Here is a 26,188-nt window from a genome sequence, read left to right as displayed (position 1 = left end):
GAATTCTAAATCCATTATTATACCGCATCACTGGAAATATCAGTTGAAATCAGAATGTTTCATGTTGGACCTGTTTGGTTGCTTGCAAGTTGACTGCGTGCAACCTTTTTGCAGTTTATCTTTTGCAAGCGTTTGACTTCATAAAATGTTGGATATGTAGGCTGAATTGTGAGTAAAAATCAGATCTCGATACTCCCTCTCACTTTGTTTGAACATGCAAACATCCAAACAACTGCACTTTTAACTTGTTTTCTCTTTGGCCTGCATGGAATCGATTTCTTGGTGGATGCGTGTGCAATTGCTATGATTCCTCGTGCGTGTTTGAGCAATCCAGAGATCTGCCTTTTCTTGCTTCCCGTCCCCTCTTCTCTATTGATTGATTCCAGCTTGAACAAAAATCTTATCATGCCTCAAATATTGATGGATGTCTGATGCTTTCTTATGGTGATCATAAATCATGGCATTTTTAGGTCACACTATCTTAAATGAACTGCTACAAACACTGCAAATTAAACCATAACTTATACTACTTTCATGCTGCAGAAATAATGATGAGTTTGCAGCCACCAAAATCGATAGCCAATCTTATCACTTACACCTCTCTAACACGAAGACTTGGATCGACTAAACCCTCCTCGGTTGTGCTGCAGTTGGCGACAAAAGGTGGCTTAGCATCTCCTCCACCGTTCCTCTCTTCCTCCGTTCCTTCTCCAGGCACGTGCGGGCAAAGTTCCGGAACTCTGGCGACGCGGCCTCCGACACCTCCGGCTGGCTGTCGAAGCACACCATGCACATCAACGAGGCCCATTCGGGGCGCTTCCCGGCCTTCACCAGCGGGAACCGCCCCGCGTAGCACTCCAACAGAGCCACCCCGAGAGCCCAGACGTCGCCGGCGAACTCCCCTCCAACTCCTCCGCCGAACCCCTCGGAGTCGAACCGCTCGGGGCTCATGTACGCGCAGGTGCCCATGCACGGCTCGTCTCCCTCCGGCGCCCGCGCCATCCGGCTCGCCTCGAAGTCCGCGATCTGCACCTCTCCCCGCTCGCTCACCAACAGGTTCGCCGGCTTGATGTCCCGGTGCACGATACCCAGGCCGTGCTGGTATCGCAGCCCCTCCAGCACCCTCCTGGCCACCACTGCGATGACCTCCTCCGGCAAGCTCCGACGAGCTAGCAGCAAGTCCCGGAGCGAACCGTTGGCCATGTACTCCATGACCAAGCAAATCCGATCGTTACCGCCCCTAACCACGCCGTGACACTGGACGACGTAGGGAGAGTCGACTCGCATCAAAATATCGACCTCGCGAGCCGCCTGCTGCCAGGCGTCGACGGCGTTCCTATGGAGGCGGAGGACCTTGAGGGCGAAGAGGTGTGACGACATCGAACCTTGTAGACCGTGCCGCCACCGCCGTGGCCGACCACGGAGAGCTTCTCGAGGTCGGAGACCACCAGAGTTGAGTCGGGGCTGCCGTCCAGCGGCGGCGACGGGAGTTGGAAGCGGTAGCCAATCTCCGTCAACGGTTGCTGTGAAGGTGGCAACTGCAGCCTGACAGATTGTTGATTCCTCCTCTCCCTCACCATCGCCATGCTCTTCTCTTCTCTTCTCCTCCTCTCTTTCACCTCTGCGTAGATAGTGGACGCGTACATGAGCGGGTAAGCCAAGCATGCAGGTTGAAGGAACGCGTGAGAGAAAAGCCCATGGATCTATAAGTAGGGACGAACAGCTACAACCGGGGAGCGAAACGCACATGCCGAATTGGGGAGGAGACCTCGGCGGACGACACGTGCGGGGGTGACGTCACTGCAGATCTTGGCTGTAGGTGATCTTGTCGTTACAACTTTCTACCCACGTTTCCAATTCCACGTCAACACACACGTGCACGCCGTGCACGTCACCCATCGCATGCATGCAGGCCTGCCTGCCTATAAAATACGATACCAAATCACGTAAAAGCATCATAGTCTCATGCGAAGATTAGCGAGAATCACGCACCGTCGACTGCAAGTAAACATGCGTTCCAGCATCGCGAAAGAGGTGGTGAATCAAAGAGGCCCGGTGAGATAAGAACATCATGCAGATGACGCTGAACAGAGAACCAAAGCTGCAAGCTGCAAACATGTTCCTACATGTAGAAAGAACATTGCTTGAGCAAGTATCTAGTCAATTACGATAACTTCATCAGAGCTCTGGCCATCTCCACCACCGGCACGGAAAGCTGGAAGATCGCCACGCAAGATTTGCACTTTGAACTGGATGTTCTCGGTGTCCATCAATTCGAAGACGCATCCATCTCCTTCCTTCAGATTGTTGTCGGCCACAAAGTTCTTCCATCCTTGGCCAAATCGCTGGAAGCTTTGGTCGCCACAGTATACGACCTCCCACGTCCTGCTTCCGTAGGATAGGACTACAGGAACGGTGGAGAGCGGCAGAAGCTCACGGATGCGCTTCGGAAGGGCCTACATGTCATGAACAAAAGGAAAGAAAGGTCGCCATTAAATAGCCATCTCGAAATTGCTGCATCTAATTTATGGGATGCAGTATTATGTAAGCAAATGCAAAGCACCTTTTTGCAGAGAAACACTGTAAAGTTCATATAGATTATGAAAGAGGCATGGATGAATGGATCAATTTTTGCAAGATTCAGAGTCGTGTAGCAAGCTAAATGGATCTTTAGACATAAATGACAAAACTGCATTAAATCTCCCATGTAGTGTTTTGGCAATTATGATTGTGCATGATTCATGGAATTCATCAAAAGATCAAGCATGAGAATGGTCAAGTGAAGCATCATTATCTAAGCAAATGCAAAGCACCATTTTGCAGTGAAACAACAGACAATGAGAAGGATGAGAACCACCCTAAAATTTGTAGTGCAGCAATCTGAAGGGATCTTTTAATATATGTGAATGGTATATAGCAATTTTAGATACAGCCACTTAATGATTAGATAGCAAATGCCAACAGAAGAGAAACATATTAAAACATCAGGAACCATACATATAATTCAGAACAACATGAATGATTGGCTTGTGAAATGTTCAGATATCATGTTCGGAGCTAATAAAAAATAAGTATTGAAGAGTTGGAGGTTCAGCTAAACATAACATCTTTTGTTGAAATCTCCAACTCAAGTTTATCAGGATTAATTAATGTGTATTAGGTTGGATATCAGCAACACCAGAGTGCAAATATTTTAGATGACAAACCCCAATAAATTCTTAAATCTTACCAATGTGGAAACATTAATTGTCCTCTTTTTCTATCTCTCTCACATACATAATATTCTTTTAACATCTTCAAGATCACCAAAGTGCAGATATTTTAGATGCCAAACCCCAACAAATTAGAAAGTTAATGTAACTTAAAATTATCAGGAAGTTTATAGCTTTTGTTTCCTAACATTTTTTTTATTCTCACGATGATAGAAGCACAACCATAAATATATCATGTCAACTACAGAAAGTCCCATAGATCTCCCATTAATAACTCCTGAGGGCATCAAACTGATTTAGATTTCTATATGATTGCAGGTAATGTGAATGTGAACATGTACGTGAGTCTTGATGAATGAAATAGCGACTGACATCTATGAACATCAAGACTTACCATTCTATACATATAACACGAAGTCTTGGACAAGATGCATGTGAAGAATCGGTTTCCTGATAGTGGAACAATTTTCTCTTGCATCGCATGCTCTATTGGAACAATTTTCTCTTGCGTTGCATGCTCTAAAGATTGTTGCACGGTGGTAGGAGATCTGATGTTAATTTGATCTCTCTTTTCACAATTTACGGCCAGTTTTCCTGCATGGCCTTTTCCAATAGAGACTTAGAATGAAGTAAACAAGAATTTAAGACATCTAAGATTTAACAGTAAGTGCACAAATCAACAAACTCTGTTGGTTTCCTGAAATGAGTTCTACAGGAAAAGCATCACATGACACGATATAGAAGTGTATGGAATCTCTTCTTAAGATGACAACGTATCTCCGGGAATGAGTTGAGAGTGATTAGACTTTGTTCACCTGGAGAAGTCTTGCGATGCGTAGGCTGAGCAGTTGAACTTCCTGCCAAAGGATCTCTCTGAAAATAAATTGAGAAATATAGCATATATGTTGTTAGGAAAATGTGATGTATGCTAAGCGGACACGGAAATGTGCACAGTGGAACCAAAGAAAATAAGATCAATACATGTTCCCAAGTAGTTGAAAGAAATCTAATATGTATCCATGAAACAACTAATGACTTCAAAACGAGTAAGGGTTTCTGTCTTGCAGGCAAACTGCGCCAGTAGAGTACTTCTGCAATGCTTATCTTGTGTTTAGGGCAAATGCAAGTAGGATATCTAAAGGCACCAAAAATAGGATGTGGATATCCTATTTGATTCGAAGTTGTACATCAAAAGGCTCCCAGAGACGTTACTTAGGGTTTCTCCTCTTCCTCATGCCGATGCTGATTGTGTATGCCCTTTTGATGTTATTCTGTCAGCTTTCTCTTCCCTCTGTTGGTTTCACCTATGTTGTGCTTTTAGTTATTATTTTTCTTTTTCTTTTTTTCTATTTCCGTGTATTCTTTCGGTTCTAACCAAATGAAAAAGGAGTCACATCATTTTCTTCAAGACAAAAAAGAGAACAACTATAAATAACATATGTAGAGAACAGTACATGGACAGTGAACCTACTGTCTACAGGATGATGAAACATAACCAGAGAAAATTGTAGCTTTAGCTCTCCATTATTAGTAATTACCACATAAGAATATGTTTTAATTCCTATAAATTAAAAATGAACTTGGAATTTAAAACATTTCATGGATTCTAATTTTGCTTCAGTCAGACACTGATGTTTCTCACCTTTCTGCTCCTTGTGGATTTGAACAATCCTATATAACTTACCAAAAAATAATAATAATCCTTATATCCATGATGTGGTATGGAAAACCATCTGTTCATTTCTAGCAATGTATTTTCTCCAACAAGTTGTGGCCAGCAATCCAAGATCATGTATTTGTCTAACTTTCTTCTTCTTCTTCAGATGTGATGCAAATGCTTGTTAGATGGTGGCATGGTATATACCACATCTGCAAAAGGAAACACCTCCATCTTCGGCCACATTTCTGCTCTTAGAAATTTCACCATTCACATTGCATTTCAATGCCGACATTGAAAGAGAACCACTTGGCTACCCCTCTTGACTATTTCAAGGGTCTTGATTCCCTAGCTATAGTTCCTAAGCTATGCACCAAAACTTCGCATCAATCTGGATGAAACCAGTATGTTACTGCGCAATGTACATCACAGTCGCTCGTTTTGCCTGGTCACTCTCTACTACTAGGATCTTCTAGCTTCTGCTCCCATTAAAGAAGATTCCTTTAATCCCTATTTGCAGAAGCGATTTCAGAGCTACCAAAGCCAAACCCTAGGATACCATCAGGATGGATAAGCTGATGGAGGAGGTCAACAATCACCACAACAGGAGCAAGAACCAGAAGCTACTTGAGCACATCATGAACCTAGAAGACCAACCGCAGCTGATAGAAGCAGAGAATGCACGAAAGTCGAAACCCTAAAAGAACCCAACCCACACACTACGAGATGGAGCAGAGCGGAAAAGGTGGCTGTAGTTTCATCGGGATCGAGACTCACCATGGAACTCGAGGAGGAAGCGACGTTTGTCCTTCGAGACCTTCTGGTTGGGTTTGGTTGCGCGCGCTCTCGGTCTCTCTCTCTCTCTCTCTGTGCCTTCGTTGCAGACAGACAGTACCGAGATCCGAGGAGAACCATCGGATGGAAGAAGAGCTCGCAACGGTTAAATAGATCCACGACCGCGATTAACACTTAAGAGTACGTTCTTATCGGGCGGGCTCCCATGCTTGATGTAGGATCCGAACCCGATAAGCCCAGAAGAGTTTGCTTAATTTGACAGATATTTTTCTGTCCAAATTGTTGTGATTTTAAGCTATTTCTCTGAACCCACGACCCGAATCCGAAAAGGATACAGAGATATTTTGATTTGATGTGGTAAGAAAGTGATTGAGGCCTAATGGGCCATTTGGGCCGAACTCACCTTTCCTTTAGTGTGGGCGTACGCAGAGAGGACAGGCAATTGAATGCGACAGATCGTATCACAGTCTCCGCCAGTGTGGGTGGGTGTCCGCGAGAGAGAGAGAGAGAGAGAGACAAACACACGGACTGACACCAATACGACCGACGGTGGCGCAACCCTCAGCTCTCCTTCCGCCTTGGGGAAGACCCCGCCGCCCCTTTATTTGAGGCCAGAAACGAAGGCACCTTTTGACGGCAACAAGACAGTAGCAGCAGCAGCAGCAGCTACTGCATCAACTTTCCTCATCGTTGAGAGCGGCCATTAATCTCCTACAGCCCTATCATCTTCCTTGCCGCCTCTTGCTTTGCTGCTACGTGGGGTGATGCCCTCTACCGGAGGGATGCTCGGAGGTTCTTGCCACTGTTTACTTCGGTGGCTGGAATCATAACCACATGGTGCGATCCTTTCTCCTCTCAGGCACGCCGGCCGTACCTCAGCTTCTTCAAGCACTGAGCAGAAAAACCCTAAAATATCAAAAATGCTTTTTTGATATATAGAACCAAACTTATGAGAATAAAAAAATAATTAGTAATGGAGAGATTATAAATAATAAAATTATATATTATTATTTTTATAGGGGTCGACAATACGAAGCGGTTGCCAACATCTTAATTTAAGCTATTATATTGCCCTCGCGCGCTCCCCCTCTCTGTCCATTCACCACCCACGTCTATCCTTCCACTTATCCGCTCCTTTTGTCGCCTGCCTTCCGCCACAGAAGCAGGAGAGAGAGAGAGAGAGAGAGAGAATGGCCATGCCGATTTCATCTTCCTCCGTCGCAAGGATCGCGACGAAGCCCTTCGACGGCCTCGTTCGATCGGCTTCAAGAAGTTGCTCGATCGGAAAGATTCACAGCGACCGGAGGACGAGGATTCCTTCCATCAGAGCCGACCTGATCACAGAGCCGGACGCGTTCGAGGTCGGGAGGTTCGTCGGGAGCTACGGCTTCATGAACATCACCAGGTCCCTCCCCCTCTTCTCTTTCTTACGCGTTCTTGCCTTCGCCTCTGTTTCTTGGATCGCTTCGCGGTTTCAGGAGAATATTGGGTTCCGATCATGTACTTTTTCTTGGAGAATCTTTAGATGCATGTCCGGTTCGCCCGAATCTTGGATTCTGATCATGTATTTTTTGGATAATCTTCAGATGCTTGTTCTTCTGGTTGGGTTCGATCAGGATTCGACTCGGGTCTTGTGATTCTGATCATGTTACTGAAGAATCTATGGGTGCATATTCTTCCGAAAGTATTCGACTCTGATCTTGAGTTTCTGATCATGTTACTGAAGAATCTATTGATGCATGTTCGTCTGATAGAATTCGACTCGGGTTTTGGGATTCTGATCATGTAGTTTTTGAGAATCTGTAGAGACACATTCTTCTGATGAGGTCCGGCTTGAATCTTGGATTTCCTTCATGTGTGTTTTGGTTATTTAGTTCCTTAGGGTTTGTAGGGTTTCCTACCTTGGTATATGGGTTTAGTAGTTTCTCCCTCCCGTGTGGATCTTGGTGTTTATTAAATGTCATCTTGAAAGTTGAAGCAACTACGAGGGATCTCTAACACATTTGGGTTGGCTTTTTCGAACAGCTATTCATCATTTCAATCAGGAGGGTTTTCTAATGCTAATGTGTTTGATGAATTCTCTCCTGGATATTCTTCGGAAGACATGGAACGTCTGAGAGTCCAAGACGTTGGCGAGGGCCGAGTGAAGATCAGGTGCTTTTGGTAGCTTCAGCCAATTTGCTCATTGTCCTATTTGCTTTTTGTTCACTGACATAGTAATGTTATCATCACTGCAGTCTTTTTCAGGCTTTACGAAGGAAGAGTAATCCAAGGTCCATTGAAGGGAACCCGAGTCATTTTCAAGGTATTCATCTACTAGGATGACTTGCAATAAGTAAGGAAAATGGTTCATCTGCTCTTCTTCTTTTCCTGTGCAATTCTTCTTCTTCATTATTCTGCATGTGTAAATTTCCTTGTCTTGGTATTGAGATTTCATGTTAGCTTTGAATTATGCGTGTCCTATCATAATGTGATTGCTATGTCTAATCAGAAAGTTATATAGCAAACTTAGCATCTACTTTGACACACAGAACTAGCAAAATTGCTATCATGTCATATTGTTAACTTTGTCTAAGTGTTTGATCATGGCTAATTACCGATTATCCCCTAAGGTTAGACCTTTTTAGCATCCCGGTCCTTAGACTTAAAAAATTTACATTGGAATCCCTATAGTTATAAAAGTGAAATATTTAACTCATTTATCCTAACGCTGTCGGTTTTACCGATGGAAGATATAGCACATGACAGCACGTGCAGAAATGACACAAAAACGATGGGTTAAAAAATAATTTCAGTGTCCCAGTTACATTTTCTTTCTTCTTAATTGATTATTGTAATGGTGGCGGACGATGGCATCGTTGGGGCTGCGGGTGGCTGTTGTGATTGTGGTCAACGAAAACGACGTAGTGGTTGGCTGAAGAAGAGGGAGAGCGACAGTGAAAGGTGAGACAAAGGGAGGGGACGACACAGATGCTAACGCTTTGCATCTGCATTGGCACCGGTCTACATCTGCATTGACGTCGACGCAGATGCCAAGTGGTGCCGACGCAAATGTTGAGCGTCATCGTCCCTCAACTCTACCTTCAGGACTCCACCCTGCTCGTCTTTAAGGACATCCCTGCATCGTTCTCGCTGACCACAACCACAAAAGCCACCCATGGCCCAAGTGGCGTCATTGTCCGCCACCACCACAATAGTCGATTAAGAAGAAAGAAAATGTAATTGGAACATTGAAATTACCTTTTAACCCATCATTTTCGTGTTATTTCTGCACGTCCTGTCACGTGCTATATCTTCCATCAGTAAAATCGATGGTGTTAGGATAAATAAAGTTAAATATTTTACTTTTATAACCATAGGAATTCCAATATAAATTTTTAAAGTCTAGAGATCGGGATGTTAAAGAGGTCTAACTACAGGGAATAATCTGTAAAGAGGTCTAGCATGATTTTTTTTCTTTAAATCTGATACAATCATTTAGGTTTATGGATGCATAGTCTGGATGGATCGCTTGCACGAACGCATACTCAAAGAGATCATATTTGTATATTACTCCAAGGAATTGTGTGACTCGATTTTAAAAAGTAAATAAGATATGCCTACATCTATAAAGTGAAGATTTCATCTGATGATACTGTTCATAGTTTTATTATGCACGTTCTGTAGTTGCATCAAACATTTGTTAGAGCTGCTATTATTAATTGACAATGACTAACAGTTCTTTCTTTCTTTTGCCACTCCTCTACCTCTTATTTCTATTTAGTCATCACATACAAGCTTCATGAATGTGTTTCTTCTCCATCCCATTGCCATCTGACTGCACAGAATGAGCTATTTTACCATTGATAAAGATTTAAGTGCCCATTATTGTTAACTGCTAGAATACTTAGCAGTTCTTCCCCTCCTAGTATCACTTGTACATCGTGGGTACAGTCTTGGACATGGACAAAAACAGTGACCTAAAAAGAACTATTGGTTCTTATTTGTATACCCAGAATTAACTAGAACCATAGGGTGATGAGCAAGGTGAATATAATGGTTGACCACTCTGAATTTGGTTTGTCAGGGTGTAATCAATTGGTTCTTCTGTTTCGGCTGTCAAAGCAGCTAATTTTTATCCTGCACATCAGAATGAAATTCATAGATCACAACTTTCTTTTTCGCTAAGAGCTAGCTTATATTCATTGAGGTATATCCTGGACGACGAGCTGGTGGTGTCGAAGCAGATATGATGGCTGCCAATGAGCTAGGTACCCATGTTTTCCTTCAAGTAAGGACAACTTGTTGCCACTTAAGATCTTGAAGGTATTTTTTTACTTTCACTGTAAAAGTATTGTCTTCTAATTTATGAAGTTGCGCTGTGACTTGCAGAGTGATTCAGAAAAACTATGTCCAAATCTTCAGTTTTTGTTAGGTGGTTTTGAGACGAAAATGGGGGAGCAGGTTTGTTACTAAGAATTGCCATGCCTTTTGTATCCATAGCAACTTTGTAATTGCTAACAAAGTTTTCTTTGCAGTGGCTTGCTTGTAGGAATGATGGGAAATATAGTGCTGCTGACTATGGCAAATCTGTGAGTGAAGCAAATTCAAAGGATACTGCTAAAGGAGAAAATTTCTGGAACCCTTTTACTAAGGAACAAAAAATGAAGCGAAGAAGAATTTTTGTTATTAAACTGCTTAATGGGGCTATGAATGGTCTGGCCTACATGCATGATCATGACAGATTACACCAGAGTCTTGGCCCCTCTTCAGTTGTTCTAAAGTATACATAAATATATAGGAAGTATTTTTCTTCCCAATGCTTGTTGAATGTTTTTATCCAATAGGGTGAATTTGTATGTTATCTTGGCAGCACAATGGTGGAGAAAGATGCCTCTTATCTGGTGCCGAAACTCCGTGACTTATCCTTTTCAGTTGATATTGGGTAAGTTAAGATTCATTTTTTTCCATTCCTTTTCCTGTAAAAGGATTGTTTAAATTTGTGTTGTGTTTTTGTTTGATCAAAAATGCACTTTCACAAAGTTGTCAAAATTGTCTATCAAATATGTATCTAGCTGTGCATAAAGACAGAACCTGTTTGATAATTCATTGACAATTTCTTTTAGTAATTGTGCTATTCTTCATTGGTGAGTGATAGGCATTGTTATGATATTATTCAATTTGATTCAAATTTAGATTCTTCACCCAAATCACATGAATGCAGAATACTCGAGTCAGTGCTATCAAAAACCGGCTCGCAATGAGTATTTCCCAAATGAGCATCCCAATTGCTATTCAGAATCTAATCTATTCAAGCAGCATCTGAGTTAATGTTGACTGTATATAGCAGTGCTGTGCCTATATATCAAATGTCCCAAGTATCTGCACTAGCTTGGGAGCCATCAGCTTTTTATGCTTGTGATACTTTTGCATTCTAGTGCTTACCATTACCTACCTGGCTATCACAAGAAAGTTGAGTATCTGGCAAAAACCTGCTATAGGTTCTCACAAGTCAGCAAGCAGAACTGCCTTCCGGTCTCACATGCTTGCATGCTCAAGCCCTTACTCTTTTATATGCACAGTCGAACCATGTTCAGTAGAAACTTCAATTAGTTGTTTGGCTGTGAACTTAGGTGAACACAGGATTAGTATTAGAATTGCAGCCTATTCCAGATATCTTTTACAATTTACATATAATTATTTTCTTAGTACAATAATAGTTTATTGTATAATTCAATGATAAGATGTTTTGGTATTCTAATTTTGTTTTGTTTTTTTATTCATGAGATGATGTTAAAATTTTGCACATTTTAGTGTAATTTGTATATTCATAAGAAAAGGCCTAGGCATGCTAGAGCAGGACGACTCACAGAAAATTCACTAGGATGCTAGGCCTCTGAATCTGAGGACATTTCTGGCTTGGGCTCTAAAATAAGCTCAATCCCTAGGTGAACTGTATTTCTAGTGGGGACATTACTGGCTTAGCCTGGCCAGCCCAGAATGCATACTGACATTTTCTGACAATTTTAGTACCTGTTAATACTTTAAGAGCTTAAACAATCAAAATTAGCTTACAATGCTACTACACATATTTACATTAATCCTATGCAGTTCTTTGCTGTAAGTTTGTGGTTCTGTTATGTGGTGCTTTAGATTCTCTTATAAATGAATATCTGTGATTGACTTAAAATATTTGGCAGGTATTCATCTTTAGGAGCAGCTCAGAGTACACTATCAGAAGGACTATGGCGACGGGCATCAGCAGCTGGGGCTTTTACTCCTTTGGAGAAACGAGCTTATGGAATAGCTGATGACATGTAGGTTTTGCAAAGCTTATGGCAATATGGGTCTTTGCTTTAATTTGTTTTCTTTATTTATCTTAAAATTTTAATGAAGCAATTGTGCATATGTGTCGAACAAATTACCTCTAAAATTATTGATGTCGTTAAAACAGTTATGAAGCTGGACTTTTTTTTGCGTACTTAGCGTTTATTCCATTTTGTGAGGCGGGCATTATGGATAGCATTTCCTTGCAAGTAAGTCGGAATTTATTATTGTAGAATGCACCTTGACTTGCTAGTTTTTGTTCTTTTGTCCTTTTGCAACATATAAAGTCTAATCATTTGTTCTGTTAACTTGCAGAGGCTTTTTGAAAATACATTTCAGCTTGACCTTCAAGCTGTAAGAGAGTAAGAAATTGAACTTATAGTTTTTGCAAATTGTACTTCCGCTTATGTTGTTCTTATAGAGCCAGCTAATATTTATTTCAAATCATCTGAGAGATAATATGTGATTGGTATTACTGTGACATTCATAAGAATAATAATAAAAAGATGCTTCATGTTCAGAATTATGTTCCATTATCGACATAATTTTGGGTTTTGTATGTTTCCTTTAAGTCAAACTACCATTAATCATGTTTGGTTATTTATTTTTCAGCAAAATGTTCCATGTGATTCCTCGTAATTTTATTTTATCTGATGTAGAAATCTGCATGTATTGTCAATTTTGATGGTGACACCATTAGAGGTTGGTTAGAATTAAGGTCTAAAGTTTTGGTTTAGGGACAACGCCGATCAGCAGTTGGATCAATACGGATCAACGTACAAGACTTTGTGTGGATCAATGTCTATTGTCAATTATTGTTGTTTTTTATGGTGACACCATTAGAGGTTGGTTATAATCAAGGTCTAAATTTTTTTGTTTGTGACCAACAACACCAATCAGCGGTTAGATTTGAGGTAGAACTACGAGGAATAGCAATGAATGAGTTGGACATGTCCAAAGGAGATGTAGTGCACCAAGAGAGGTGAATCAATTCATGATAATGGTCACAGGAGGAAGACATCAGAGGACAGCGTTAGAAACACTAGGAATGGTGTTCGATGGTCTTTGACTAACGATACAGTCCTTGGTTATTTTGATGTATCAGCAGCTTGTCCTGAATGTAGTAGGTGCTTGCTGCTACTGTGCTGGTGCCATTATTTCTGCTCCTACAAGATAGCAGAAATAATATTTTGTGAATTTTTTGTGTTTTAAATAGTTAGGCTTCAATCTACTGCAAATAATATTCCTCCGAACATGTTTTTAGAGTTGATGGCATGATACATTCAACTGACTCCATATGCTTCTGTAGATATTGTTTAGCGGATGACCGTTTATTGGAAGCTGTCAAGTTTCTAGATCTAGGTGATGGCGCTGGCTGGGAGTTGCTTCAGGTCAGGTTTTGCTTATTATAGCAGAAATAACAATACGGCCTTTTTGTGTATGTTAGTATTCTTATACATGCTATGTTTTTTAAAAAATATCTTGTGTGGTTTATGCATATTGGTCACGTTGTTCTATATTTTAAATGAATCAGTTAACCATGTAATGCCAAAAAGACTTGTATTTTGGGTGCCTTTTTTCACTCGTAACACTGTAGATTAAGCTACTGAGCTAAATGCTTATTGTAACATTTTCTTTGTTTTGTGACAGGCGATGCTTAATCCCGATTACCGTCAACGTCCAATTGCTGAAGCAGTATTGAATCACCGTTTTATGAGTTTGGTTAATTTATTATAGTCCTTGTACAGTATATCGTTGGCTACTATCGAAATGGCCAATGTTTTTTGGTTTTGTTTTCGAGTCAGAATGGTCTCTCCCGATGTTAAGAAATTTAGCTCCAAACCGGGAAAAGAGGAAAAATTAGCTGACATTTTTTACGAAGATGGCATGCTTGTTGTCAATTGGACTCACACGGCCATAAATCAGTATACATTTTTAACTTGCTTCATAGACACACAACAGTGGATACGCCAGCCTTCATAGACACACAAGGCACAAAATTTTAACAGTCCGCTGAGTGAGATCCAAGGTGTAGTATTCTGTAGTATTTTAACGACACCATTATTTTAACGAACACCCAAATGAACAACTCATTTTCAATACACTGAAAAACTAATGAGATTTTCTTTATTCTGTAGTTATTTTCAGAAGCCTTTGGTTGAAAAATGCTCATGATCTTTGTCCAAAAAGGACCAACCAAGATCAGGGATCCAAGGTGTGTTGCTTGCATCGATTAGGTCCAAAATGCTCGGAACTTTTCCTCACAGTTTTCCGGCACATTGCACAGTAGTGTTTTTGGCAAGCCCAGCAGAAGATGTGATTGTTATTACCAACCTGTTTATTTGTTCATAGACAAGAAAAAAAAATCATCACCAGTTGATTTGTTAAAATATGAAATACCGAATTAAGAGAAAAGGTGACTTCAAAAGAAATAGTCCAATATTAATATGCAGAGGTCGTATTGCAGAATTTCTTAGTTTAAACTAAAATGAGCAACTTCGATCATGTGATTTGATAAAAATGAGTAGAGAGTTCTGCATGAGAGCAACGATACCATGATGGTTATACCACATATTGATGCAACATGATCCTAGACATGGTGATTAAGCAACAAATGATGGTGTAAATGTAATAAACATGTGTAAAAAGCTGCCATCAGAAACCCATCTGACGTCGTAGCAACAGCTGTCTTGAAGCAGGAGCTGAAACATGTAGGTAGATTATTTACATGCGGCAATCAAGTTTCTTGTTCTACAAATGTACAAATTACATTGACTACCAATGAATGCAAAAACAGGAAGAATATGCTCAACCGCATTAATCAATATGACAGTTTTTAAGTTTTAAAATGCATCAAAAGTTAAAACAAAGCAATAACTCTGATGTGAAAAACTATATCACTAATTTTCTCACATGCAGTATGATTATATTTTTCATGCACATCATGGATTTATCTCCTAGTAAAAAGCTACCACACAGCGAAAAGCTGGACAGACAAAAAAAAAAAAACCATTGCTACGTTAGAGGTATTTAATAGGATTGCTTGCTTTGGAGAGAGTCAAGATGTCCCCCTCTTGAATCTTAGGCTCACCTTTGGATTTACTTGACGACAAGTAGGACATGGATGACCAACATTTGGATATAATTCAGCTCGTATCTGGCCAACCACCTGCCTTGGATTCATCTGAATTTCCCAGCGTTCAATCTCTTCACGGGGGAACAGTTCACACCCTTCCCTACGATATTAACAACTTTGTCACTGTTTCGAACTGACCACAAAGCATAACCATGTAAGTCATCCTAATTTACGACAATTAAGTCACCTGAAATGGTCATAACCATCAATAGCCTTGTTACAGCGGTAGCAGAAATACTGCCCACAGTTCTGGCACACCATCTTGTTACATCCTTCAGTCCTTGAGATTGCCATCTTGCAAGACGGACATTGCTTAGCATCACGAAGGGCTTCCTTAACACTGAGGATCTCATTTATCATCTCACGCTCCATGTGTAACTGGTTTCGTGAAAGATTAGATGAATTCTGACGTGCCTGGAACAAAAACATGCCAAACAATCTCATTATAGAAAAAAATATATCATTGAAGAAATGAGTTTTTAACTAGAGTCAACACATTTTTATATTGGGATTGCCGAAAATTTATCATCACACAAAATAAGAAAATTTCAGAGTCAATATAGCAAAAACCCAACTTTCTATTGTGGATAAGAAAATACCCATGAATGGTCTGAGTTGGTCTTCTTTAGGAAAATAACCATTCTAAAAACCAAAACCAAAACCAAGTAAATTCTACGCGTTGAATGCCGGCCTCTCTTTCAGATAAATTCAGGTACCTACCTGTATGGTGCACACAAACCTCTTTTTACACCACCAAAGTAGAAGAAAAAACAATATCTCACGCTCCAACTTATTTCAGATGATAAATGAACCCGTGACTCAGTTGGCAAGAATCTCGAGTCACAGGAACCTGAGAGCCATATCAAGTGCAATCCATTATCATTTTCTCCAACAATAACCCTCATAACTTACTAGCACAACTTCCTGTGTGGATCTAATGATGTGATGTCATCATTAGATGTCAGATATTTCCCTAAAGAATCCCAGATGTTCCCATATGGCACAACACATTTGTATAGGTAATCCATGTGGGGTGCCAATGATTGCCCCAATGCTCTTTACTGTGACCTGATAAACCTACCAACAGTCTAAGAACTTGTATGTGAAAATTTTAATTTCAGGTCATCAGTAAGAGATCGAACAGGTCATATATAAGCCCTTCACTTTCTTATTTCTTAATGTGTGACTATTGGGAAGCCATGATAATAACATGGGCTGCATATCTTGTTGAAGGATTGGCAACCTGTAGAGAGTGGAAACCTTATTGTTGTCTGAAGAGAACATATACCATAGTCGATTTTCCATACAGATTTTCCTTTGTTGCAACTCAGACAGTGAATAATCTTAAACCCCAATTTGTCTGCGATTTCATGTAATACCAATTGGACAGGAACTTTTTTAGTCTAGGTGAACAAGACCCCTGCCAACATGGGGTTCGGTAAGCATCAATATACGCAACCTTACCCCTCCTAGGTTATTTCCATGACTCAAAACCATATCTCCTAGATCGCAAAAGTGCAACCTTACACCATATTGCAAATTAACTTCTATTAGAAAAAAGAAAAAATTGCGAGAATTATGGCTGCTAAATGTCTTGCATAGATTTCTTGTTGCAATAGTTTAACTTTAGAGTAGGCATATGTCCAGGAATCGACCTCCACAGGAACCTAAAAATCCTCCAGATGAATATTTCTATGAAAGATTTTTGGTAAAGGTTTCTGTACTGGCTTTCAACCATTTTCGACATGTAACATGATACAACTTAGATCACACGTGAATTTATCTAGTAATACAGCAAAATCAAATAATAGCCTGCTGCATTTGGTACCTGCAAAATTTGTAGCTTTACTTCCAGTGTCATACACTCCACTCCTACATGACGACGTTCTCTGCAAAGGGAGCAAAAGCTGAAGAAACATTTTGAACACTGAGCATGATGCTCCTCATCTTCCAAGCATGCCGTTTCACATCTAGGACAGTAGGCTACATCAGTCATTGAGTCCAATGTCTTCTGCAACACTAATGATTCCCATCGTTTATAGGCTTCACTTCCAAGTAGTCGTTTCAGTAAACCAGGTGGAACAAAACCACCACATCTATCAGTAGGACACAGCAACTTGGTTACAGTGCCCTCCATCACATGCATATTGGAGTAGGTTTCCAAACATTTCCAGCAAAAGAAATGTTGACAAGGAAGTTTGATAAAACTTGTACCTAATGAAGCATGTAAAAGATCATAAAAGGGTATTTAATGCGAGAAAAATCTTGATAGCACCAAAAACATTTTGATTGATGATATCTTTAAGAAGAATGCAAAACAAAAAGTATTTATACATAATAAGATATATGCATAAAAATAAAGATTTAAGTATTCATAACTGAACTAAGGATAGTATTTTTACATAACTTAATGATGATAAAATATCCATGTAGCTAACCTTAAATAACTGAGGCATTATGGCATGTTCTAGACATATGACTATAGGTATTTCTAACTAAAACAAATTCGATAAAAAAATTACCATTTAAAGAGAGAAAAAGCATCACAAGCCATTATCACACATATAAATGATGTATCTTTTGTGTGTGAAGTTAAAATGCTAAATTGTAATAGTGGTTGGTATCATGGCCGACAAATAGGAGGTGTTTCTATGAAACATTAAGATTCTTGATGGTCTAGATGAGAATGCAATGACCTAGAACTCAAGTAGTTCATTCACTCTTAAGTACCTAGGAAAAATCTGGTCATTAGGTAAATATGCTTGTTCACATTGGAATTTTGCTTCAAAGTAAATGGTAGGTAAATCATCAATAAAACAAAATCTTCATTATCAAGTTTTTCAAGCCTATTTTTGTAATAGAAAAAAAAGTGTTTGATCCGTTGCACAAGGCAGAACTTCCACCAATGTAGAGTATGAGGAGGGTTAATATATGTAGTATTTCCCTTGCAAGCAAGGAGCTTGTCTATGCAATTTGAACCTTAGTCGCCTAGACCGTAAAGAAGCAAACTTACTCTGACAAGTGACAACAACAAATACTGTCCTGCATCGCAGGAAATTATTATAAAATTCTGCCATGGTAAGGTTAAAGATGATAACCAACTAAAATTTAGGATAAGACTGATGTGTTAAGAGACAAAGGCGTCTTATGTCCAAATGGAGGTAACTTGTGGACATCAATAGGGAAGAATCGGAAGACTCCTAAACTGATTAGGAAGGATCCAAAAAAGACAAGGCACTATAGGACATTAATTCTAAGTCAATTAGGACACGACTGTGAACCCAAGAAGCAACAGGATCACAATATAAAGGAAAGTAAAGCAGTTCTTGTAGCAATGCAGGAACTCTTGCAAAATGCTGGATACTGCAGTATAAAAATAATAGGATTATTTTTAATGTGTTTTTCATGTAATAAGATATCCTAGACTACATTGGAATCCTAATATGATTAATACAGAATACGAGTATCCTTCTATGTATGACTCACTGTAGGCCTCTAAGCCATACTAAACTATTGCTCTTTCCCTTTTTGCATTAATAAAGAAGTTGATTGTAATCCTAGTTGATAGTTCACATGGGAAGCTTCTAGATCCCCTTAAATCAAACCAAATCTATTATGTAACAGTATCTATCTATTGATTAGTAGGATAAGTACAATTAAAATAGTACGTGTCAGCAGTGATGAAATATCATGTGGTAAGAAGAAACTATGCCGAAAAACTGAACACTAGATATTAGAAGGTAAAAACAAATTGAGAAAGCCCATTGACAAAGTTTGTGCATAGGTACATGAGTAAGCAATTAAAAAAACACAGTACCTAAGAGTCTAATTGACTGGTTTAAGGATACATCTTGGAGTCACTGGATCTTTTGAGTAATATTATCAAAACTAACTTGGAATTCAGTTTACCATGTCTTCCCTTCTCTGTAATAGGAAATGTAGTACTATTCTGACTATATAAATGATGAACTAATTCTACAAGCAGTCATTTGTTACTGAAGCTTGGCGGGCAATCTGTTCTGTTGGCTAAGTTCTAATGAAGTGGACATTCCTAACCATCTAATTCGTACGAGAGGAATCAGACTGATATGAATAATATGTAAATATAATGAGAAAGACACTGAAAGGCTTGGCAAGTCAAGCTTTCAATCTTGCAGTAAACAGAGATGTATAGTGGATAGGCTTTTCTCCAAGCATGACAGGATCTTATCACTCTAGTATTCACTCTGGCAAATCGTTTACAAGACTACCTTAGTTTTGAGCTGCATGGAGCTTATTTATGGATATTAATCACAAGTAGATACACAGATGCACAAGAAGAAGAGCATATAAAGCTTTTCTGGTCGATCTCTCACATCCTTGTTTGTTATCTCATAGGAAAGAGTGCATCTAACTCTTTTGAGAAGTTTAAGATATGTTTGAGGTTGGTTCTGTATTGTTACTAAGCTTTTATCATAGGCAGCTTCCTGTCAGAAGCCATCCTTATTATGCTATATATATCGAGGAGGCGAGGACATTTATCAATTCAAGTTCCCCTGCCAAGCATTAAAGGACAGCCCAGTTCATGATAGCTCCCACCAATACATGGTCTTGCGAGGGTTAATATATGCAGCCTTAACCTTAGAGGTAGAGAAGTTATTTACACAGTTCAAACCCTCTGCGTGATAGTTTATTAACTTAGATGAAATATAAGGGACTAATGGTGGTTCAATATAGCAATTGTAAGGGATGAAATATAGCATAGCTATTAGAATACAAATGAGTGCTGAATAATTAAAAAACAAAATGGCATCCATAGGTTACCATAAAGTGAGATAGGAATGAAACTTACCTAGGAGCAGCATCACGATCTTTTGAATAGATGGCTGTGATTGAGTTCTATATCAAGAAGGTCTAAACTCAAGTTAATGGATCAGTTATCTCATCAGGTCGAATCGTGATATATTAAGTCCTCAACATGATAAATAGAAGAGACTGATTAGCAATTGGGACTTCAAATGAAAATTGAGATCTTACCAAATGCAAAATTTTGGTACAGCATGAATCATGACACAGGGCTCAAAGATTTGTAATTTTGGATCAACGAGTCTAGGAGGTTCCCATAAGAGAGGGTGAGAAAAGAAGCTTATACGACTATTTTGAAATAGTATGCATTTATCTTTTGGTTATCAATTGAAAAGCTACAAGGCAATTATTATACTGACCAAAATTTGCACAGCCAAGAATGTGTAGAACAACTGAAATACTAGGAGATGCACTCGCAAGAATCACATTGAACAGAATAATACTAAACTTACTGCATTAACTAGCATATAGGACTTTTAAGGATTTAAATTCATATATGGGATATAAACTACCAAACAAGCATACATTTTGGATGTTAAAAAAAATCATAACATTCAAGGGAAGGAGCTACATTAATTTACCTGCATACTCGGTGAAGCAGATAATACACTGATGAAGATTGTTAAGAAAAGATTGATGGCGTTTCTCCTGATCATAATTGATCATAGAGGAAATGATAAAATCCGGTCGGGCATTTCCAAAACCAGCACGGATATCTTTCACATCTTGCATGTCATATCGATCCAGCATTACACCACTATCAAACCCAAGGTAAGAAAGAGAATAATTTTGTAGCCAATCTACCCACTGATATGTAATTTCTTGTCCTGGTTGCTCCATCCATATGGCATCCAGCTTATGACAAAGACTGGAAATTTTTTCGGAGTTCAACCAATCTACTGTGATGGTAAAGTAGGGGGGGCGATGACTTGGATATGATTTAGGCAGTAAACACGTCAACAGTAGTGGAGGCAAATATTGAACATTGAAAGTGTACAAAAATTCATGAGAATCATCACTTTTTGTCCTCCCATTTAGACTTCTGGACCCAGATTTTACCTTAGTGGTAGACGATTGGAGCATTGCAGATACATTGATGCAGTCAGGGAGATCGTACTCCATGCGTACCTACCCCAAAGACATCAGGTAATCAACCACCTAGTGTTATAGTTTATACAGTTGCACACAAGAAGATCAGTGTTAATTAAACAAACCTGGAAAAATCTTAAACCCTCTTTTTTATCAAAGCTCAAAACATTGTCCCCATAAATTGCTTCGAGAGCCAACACCTGCATATCAGAGACCAACTGTGACTAAAAACAAATTTTAACCTAAGTAACTTCTTTTCTCATGAACACACATTATGCCAAGAATGATTATGTCCGTCTTCCAAATGCTATTCAATTCTTTGATAAAAGCAAGGTTTGATGTACTGAAGTATAACGCTCGGTACGAGCAGTACATACCGGTCCAATAGAGGATCGGTACGGGTGGTATGTTGGTACACCCTAGTGTACCATGTATCGATAGGCTCGATACAGCTTGGTATGTACCATACCAACAGTTGGTTGATACACCGATACAGACCGATAATGCAAACCATGGATAAAGAATATTTTGCTATATAAGACCAAAAAACAACTCAAATACTGCATCTTTGGAAATATCTGTTTAACTGCATAAAGAATTTTGAAGAAACTATTTACATGTAAAATATAGTGAGAGCTCATGTAAAACAAATGAGGGATGGTTATCATTAGAATCAACATCATAGAGCATAAAGAATTTTAAAGAAACTATTCAATTTGGTGCACGTCGAAGTTAGTATTATATTCTTTTTTTTGCCTTTCTTACTTTCCTCTTTTTTCTCATTTAAGTACTTGAGTTATCATCTGATTTACATATCCTATTGATCATTTATATATGTTTGTGGTTGTTACTTATGATTTTGTAGAAAGTCCAAACTACAGACGAGCAATCATCATCACGCACTTTATGTAGCATTGTGGTAGTAATCCTATTCCCATTACTTACTGTTCATTCTGTTTCCTCCTAGGAAGTTCTTCTAGCAACTACACTCTTAATCACAAGTTAAATGGTGGATAACCCTTTTGTGGTCTTTTAGTAAATAAAGTGCCTCTCATCATTACCAGTTGTCACAATGAATCAATGTAGCCCAAAAGCCAACTCACTGGAGGCATGAAAGGCATTGGTCTTATCTAGGTCTGCAACGTGAGATGTGTAAAAATTGCTACTTGAAGCCCTCACTTCTAAAATAAATCTCTGGAACAATAATTTATTTAATGTTATATGATGTTTTTGTAAAAAATAATTGATGTATAGGCATATGACAGAGTGTATGTGTAAGGTTGTTGGCCGATGCTCTTCTACTAAGTGTTCTGTGGTGTGTTTGCAACGAACAAGGTAGACGGAAAATCCAAGGTGATGTAAAAGCTATGGGCCTTGGATGTTCTTTACAGCAATGGCTTCAGATTCTTGACAAGGTTAATCTAGACCTTGTAAGGTGGCTGCATTGCAATATTATCTTGCTTCCGAGGTCTTATTCACTAAAACCCTGTGGCCAGTAAGTTTCACGTGAATGTGGCAGTGCAATTCCACACTCTTTTTTGGTATAGTATATCTTAAAAGTCTAAGATAACATGCTAGTGCAAGAGATAACTAATTTAATGAAATAAAAGTGAAAAGGCAAGGGAGTAGGAGACTGGATTGGAAGAAGAAAACTAGAATCTGGACAAAACACCCAGAGGTTGGATGAGACAGGCTTTATTCCATTTTCTATTAGTTCAAAATAATTTGAACTAACTAAAGATCTTATCTTATCATTCTTTTAGATAATGATAAAGGAAGTAAACCTACACAAATACAACATCCAACAGACAAATTTCCTAACCTCAGACAAATTTAAAAATTTGACGCATCCTAGACTGGAATGCATCATAATAGGATCACTAGACAAACAAATTAAAAAACATAACTCCTAGATTGGAATGCATGATGTAGGATTTCCTAGACTCGAACAAATTAAAAAACCTGATCTTCATACATTTGGATCCATCATAACAGGCATCCAATCTGATATTATTTTCTAATTTATCATGTGACATAGGCCAAATGACATTGTAACATGGAGCTAGCTAGTCATTGCTATGTCGATTACTACTAAGTCTTGATATTACCATTTTTTGTTATTTTCAAAATCCAAATATATCGAGCTACATACTTAGGAGATGTTGTTCAGCGCATATAGCAAGAATGATGACCATGAAAAATCTCAAACCAATTTCTAGTGACCCAGTCAAGTACAATCACTGATCTTGCTAAGTGTTTCCCTTAAGAAGCATGTTCTTACCCACATACTAGACGCTGCATGCTTAATGCTAATGTTTGGTTAGCAGAGGCAACTCTAATCAAGGCAAATGGTGGGTCTTACTGCCATTATTGCCACTAATATTTATGTGAGATTCCTGTTCCAGTAAATTAACACTTGATATCGGTGTTTAAAAGACATGTATTCTTCAAATTTGGACTGAGTTACTAAAATGATGGTATCTTGAGAATTATTAAAGTAAAGGTTCCTTTTTTGCTTTCAGTGTCCCCATAGAAGCCCCCACAACAGCTGCCCTAGTGTCCAATAAAGCTCACAATTTCTAATTGGATTAAAGAAGTGTCAGTTTCTTATTTTCTGGTGACCACAAGACACAAAGTCTCACCACTATGAATGACAGTTTTCATCAGTGAAACAATCGCTTTAAGAACAACATCACTAATTTGCCAACATTGAATACGAACTAATTTTGTATACAGTTTTCACCAGTAGTAAACTAAATTCCAGAGACTTGACAAAGATTACTTCTCTTATAATTAATAAACCAAGTATCACATAGACATGCCATCTAAATAATCTTCACAAAATTTAGAAGGTGACCACAAAATGATTTTCTTGAGGAACCCCCTTGCCATTGGCAGGTGCTAGAAAGTTCGAAAGAAAGTTACGATAGATGGAGATCATCCCATTACGTTTGTCAAGCAGTGACAGAGCAACGTGAGGTAATTTGACCCAAACAACGCCCTTAAAGCCCTTTCCACTCCATAGATATAGGCACATACCTTTCCCACTCTTCACATGACACCTCTTACTGTGTAACTTTGCCCCCCCCACCCAGCCACCAACGGTTATAAAATGCCTTTAAAACGTACACAACAAATGTGAGGTCGCTATTCAAGATGCCTAAAATAGCGAAGGGAACCAAAGTGAAAAGCTATCAATCTCACCTTGCCACTGGTAATACAACCATGCAAGTAATGATTTTCGCCAGTTTCTCCCCCCAAACTAGCAATTAGTCCTCCTTGATAAGATCCCCACCCACATCCTAAACTATGTCAAGAATGGTCAGATCATCTCATTCTTGTTCCTACACGGAATTATTGTTCAAGAAAAGGACCACAAATTATCAAGAACTTAATCCAACCAACAAGTCACGAATTCTTTAGCTAGGAAGAGAAGTCCAAAGAAATTACCTCATCCTCTTGCATCTGGTCATTGACCCGTATCTGTTCTTCCGATAACTCGGGTTCCTCTCCACTAATCCTCAGCTCATCCAATCTCCCGATTGCTGCTTCGAGATATTTGAGATCGTCCGTGGCACCCATCGCGGATGGATCGCCGGATTCGTCTCTCTGATGTTCACGATCGGATCCGACCGCAATTCTTGATTCTTGGACGGGGCCGACGGGATCTGGGGTGGGGTTCGAGGTTTGGGATGCAGAGGAGGTCGCCGTGGGTTCTTCCCGTCTCGGTTTCGGCACCCATCTGACGGCGGAGGAGGACATGGCTCTCTCTGTCTCCGGGATACGGTTCGCTTCCACGAGCTTGCGAACGGACGCAGCGTCGCCGCCACGGGAGAGTCGAGTTCTTGATCCCAACCGTGGGAAGAACCGTCACGGAACCGTCGTAAACACTCAAATGGTTGGGGAGGGGGGGGGTGGGTGGGTACGGTCACCTGCGGTGCGTGAACACGGACAGAGTGGTGGTGAAGGTTTGCTATCGGAACGGGGAAAGCATGTATAAATTTTGTGGCTTACCGCCATTTCACTCGATGAAGTCTTTTATGGGTGTCGGGGGACAGGAAATAATAAATTGGTAAATACTCGCTCGAGCTTAAACAAGATCATCAAAATTCATAAATTTATGGATTACATGATGGTAACAAATTGCTAAAATTGATGTGCTCCGATATGTTTTATGAGTTAGCCGTGTTGAAAAATATATATATAAAAAATCTTCTCGAGGAGATGATATGATTGTGACTAAGGATTATTTTCTATAAAATCTCTTTGACGATCAAAAAGTTTTTATTCGTTTAGAATATTATGAGTCCGTCCATAATAATATAATATTTATTTTATAATAAAATAAAATATATATGAGAAAGTTGTTTTATATTATTGGATTTTATAATAATCGATTTAATGAGATAATATTTGTAATATGGATGAAGTATGTCAAATCGGATCTTTGTCATCTCTTGATAGAGAATATCATGTGAGCATTGACTAGACTCCGTATATTGGATCATGATCGATGAAAATAATGTATAAAGAGGATATTTTTAGATATCTAAAAAATTTTGGATGCTTTCATGTATGATTTGATATACTTTTTTGGCAAGTGTGTAAAAGGAATATTATTTTTTAATTATTTCTCGATGGATGTATCTTTTATTCGATACATCATGTATAAAGAGATGTTTATGATATGGTTGGCCACTAATGTGATTGGCTTCAATGCAACCAATCCAAAGTTATCATTGACTTGTCAACATGATTGTCTCGAGGGCTCGATCATCACGAGGGTGCGGTCCCGAGAGAAAGTGATCGACTTGATAATATGACCAACTTAAGAAAATAACGGACTTGAAAGAGTCATCATTTTTAGAAAATAATTATCATGATGTTGAAAGATCTAAATGACTTGATAGTGTGATTGTCTTGAGGAAGTTCATCTCAACAATGAAACTGGCTTGTAGTAGCAATGGTCTTGAGAGACTAAGCCATAAATCAGAAGGTTATTCATGATTGGTTTACTTACTATTTGGTTGTATTTCTTTCTTCCTTACATAAGGGTTTTAATTATATTTAATCAGTTCATAAATGATCTAAAGCTATCAAAGGAATCATAATGAACTAAAGCTATTAATGGATGGATGAATCAACACA

The 26,188-nt window shown here is 39.1% G+C and overlaps 3 protein-coding genes and 1 pseudogene across 4 annotated transcripts; 1 reads left to right on the top strand and 3 right to left on the bottom strand.

The window, feature by feature from the left end:
* Positions 1 to 503: 503 nt before the first annotated feature.
* Positions 504 to 1,945, bottom strand: LOC135612427 (mitogen-activated protein kinase kinase 10-like; annotated as a pseudogene).
* A 139-nt stretch (positions 1,946 to 2,084) lies between these two features.
* On the bottom strand, positions 2,085 to 5,814 carry LOC103984907 (B3 domain-containing protein Os04g0386900-like). 2 transcript variants are annotated; one of them, XM_065108716.1, is made up of 4 exons: positions 5,647 to 5,814; positions 4,028 to 4,085; positions 3,607 to 3,815; positions 2,085 to 2,456 (listed from the first exon to the last, which is right to left on the bottom strand). In XM_065108716.1, the coding sequence occupies exons 1-4, from the start codon at positions 5,782 to 5,784 to the stop codon at positions 2,157 to 2,159; spliced, it is 705 nt and encodes a 234-aa protein (XP_064964788.1). In that variant the 5' UTR covers positions 5,785 to 5,814; the 3' UTR covers positions 2,085 to 2,156. The 2 variants fall into 2 exon arrangements, with proteins under 2 accessions (XP_064964788.1, XP_064964789.1); XM_065108717.1 differs by having other exon boundaries at positions 3,607 to 3,806.
* Positions 5,815 to 6,739: 925 nt separating this feature from the next.
* On the top strand, positions 6,740 to 13,847 carry LOC135586726 (uncharacterized). The gene is made up of 12 exons (XM_065108714.1): positions 6,740 to 7,069; positions 7,690 to 7,818; positions 7,912 to 7,969; positions 9,854 to 9,934; positions 10,036 to 10,107; positions 10,182 to 10,426; positions 10,517 to 10,588; positions 11,844 to 11,960; positions 12,098 to 12,179; positions 12,286 to 12,332; positions 13,280 to 13,361; positions 13,621 to 13,847. The coding sequence occupies exons 1-12, from the start codon at positions 6,855 to 6,857 to the stop codon at positions 13,705 to 13,707; spliced, it is 1,287 nt and encodes a 428-aa protein (XP_064964786.1). The 5' UTR covers positions 6,740 to 6,854; the 3' UTR covers positions 13,708 to 13,847.
* A 71-nt stretch (positions 13,848 to 13,918) lies between these two features.
* LOC135612426 (uncharacterized) lies at positions 13,919 to 24,937 on the bottom strand. Its single transcript, XM_065108713.1, has 7 exons — positions 24,491 to 24,937; positions 21,166 to 21,240; positions 20,533 to 21,079; positions 16,935 to 17,320; positions 15,294 to 15,520; positions 15,062 to 15,206; positions 13,919 to 14,304 (listed from the first exon to the last, which is right to left on the bottom strand). The coding sequence occupies exons 1-7, from the start codon at positions 24,800 to 24,802 to the stop codon at positions 14,173 to 14,175; spliced, it is 1,824 nt and encodes a 607-aa protein (XP_064964785.1). The 5' UTR covers positions 24,803 to 24,937; the 3' UTR covers positions 13,919 to 14,172.
* Between the last annotated feature and the right edge of the window lie 1,251 nt (positions 24,938 to 26,188).

This window comes from Musa acuminata, chromosome BXJ2-5 (assembly GCF_036884655.1).
Source record: "Musa acuminata AAA Group cultivar baxijiao chromosome BXJ2-5, Cavendish_Baxijiao_AAA, whole genome shotgun sequence".
Classification (NCBI taxonomy): Eukaryota; Viridiplantae; Streptophyta; class Magnoliopsida; order Zingiberales; family Musaceae; genus Musa; species Musa acuminata.
Note: the sequence above shows the minus strand (reverse complement) of the source record. Positions and strands in the feature narration are given on the sequence as shown.

What these genes read in the sequence shown, in the direction of transcription:
- LOC103984907 (XM_065108716.1), bottom strand. Translation starts at nt 5,784, where the DNA reads ATGGTTCTCCTCGGATCTCGGTACTGTCTGTCTGCAACGAAGGCACAG. An exon ending in CTTCCTCCTCGAGTTCCATG is followed by an intron (nt 4,086 to 5,646) that starts GTGAGTCTCGAT and finishes ATTTATTTTCAG; the next exon opens with AGAGATCCTTTGGCAGGAAG. An exon ending in CGTGTTATATGTATAGAATG is followed by an intron (nt 2,457 to 3,606) that starts GTAAGTCTTGAT and finishes CATGACATGTAG; the next exon opens with GCCCTTCCGAAGCGCATCCG.
- LOC135586726 (XM_065108714.1), top strand. Translation starts at nt 6,855, where the DNA reads ATGGCCATGCCGATTTCATCTTCCTCCGTCGCAAGGATCGCGACGAAG. An exon ending in GTACCCATGTTTTCCTTCAA is followed by an intron (nt 9,935 to 10,035) that starts GTAAGGACAACT and finishes TGTGACTTGCAG; the next exon opens with AGTGATTCAGAAAAACTATG. An exon ending in TGGATAGCATTTCCTTGCAA is followed by an intron (nt 12,180 to 12,285) that starts GTAAGTCGGAAT and finishes GTTAACTTGCAG; the next exon opens with AGGCTTTTTGAAAATACATT.
- LOC135612426 (XM_065108713.1), bottom strand. Translation starts at nt 24,802, where the DNA reads ATGTCCTCCTCCGCCGTCAGATGGGTGCCGAAACCGAGACGGGAAGAA. An exon ending in AGGGTTTAAGATTTTTCCAG is followed by an intron (nt 21,080 to 21,165) that starts GTTTGTTTAATT and finishes TCTTTGGGGTAG; the next exon opens with GTACGCATGGAGTACGATCT. An exon ending in CTGCTTCACCGAGTATGCAG is followed by an intron (nt 17,321 to 20,532) that starts GTAAATTAATGT and finishes ATGCTTCATTAG; the next exon opens with GTACAAGTTTTATCAAACTT.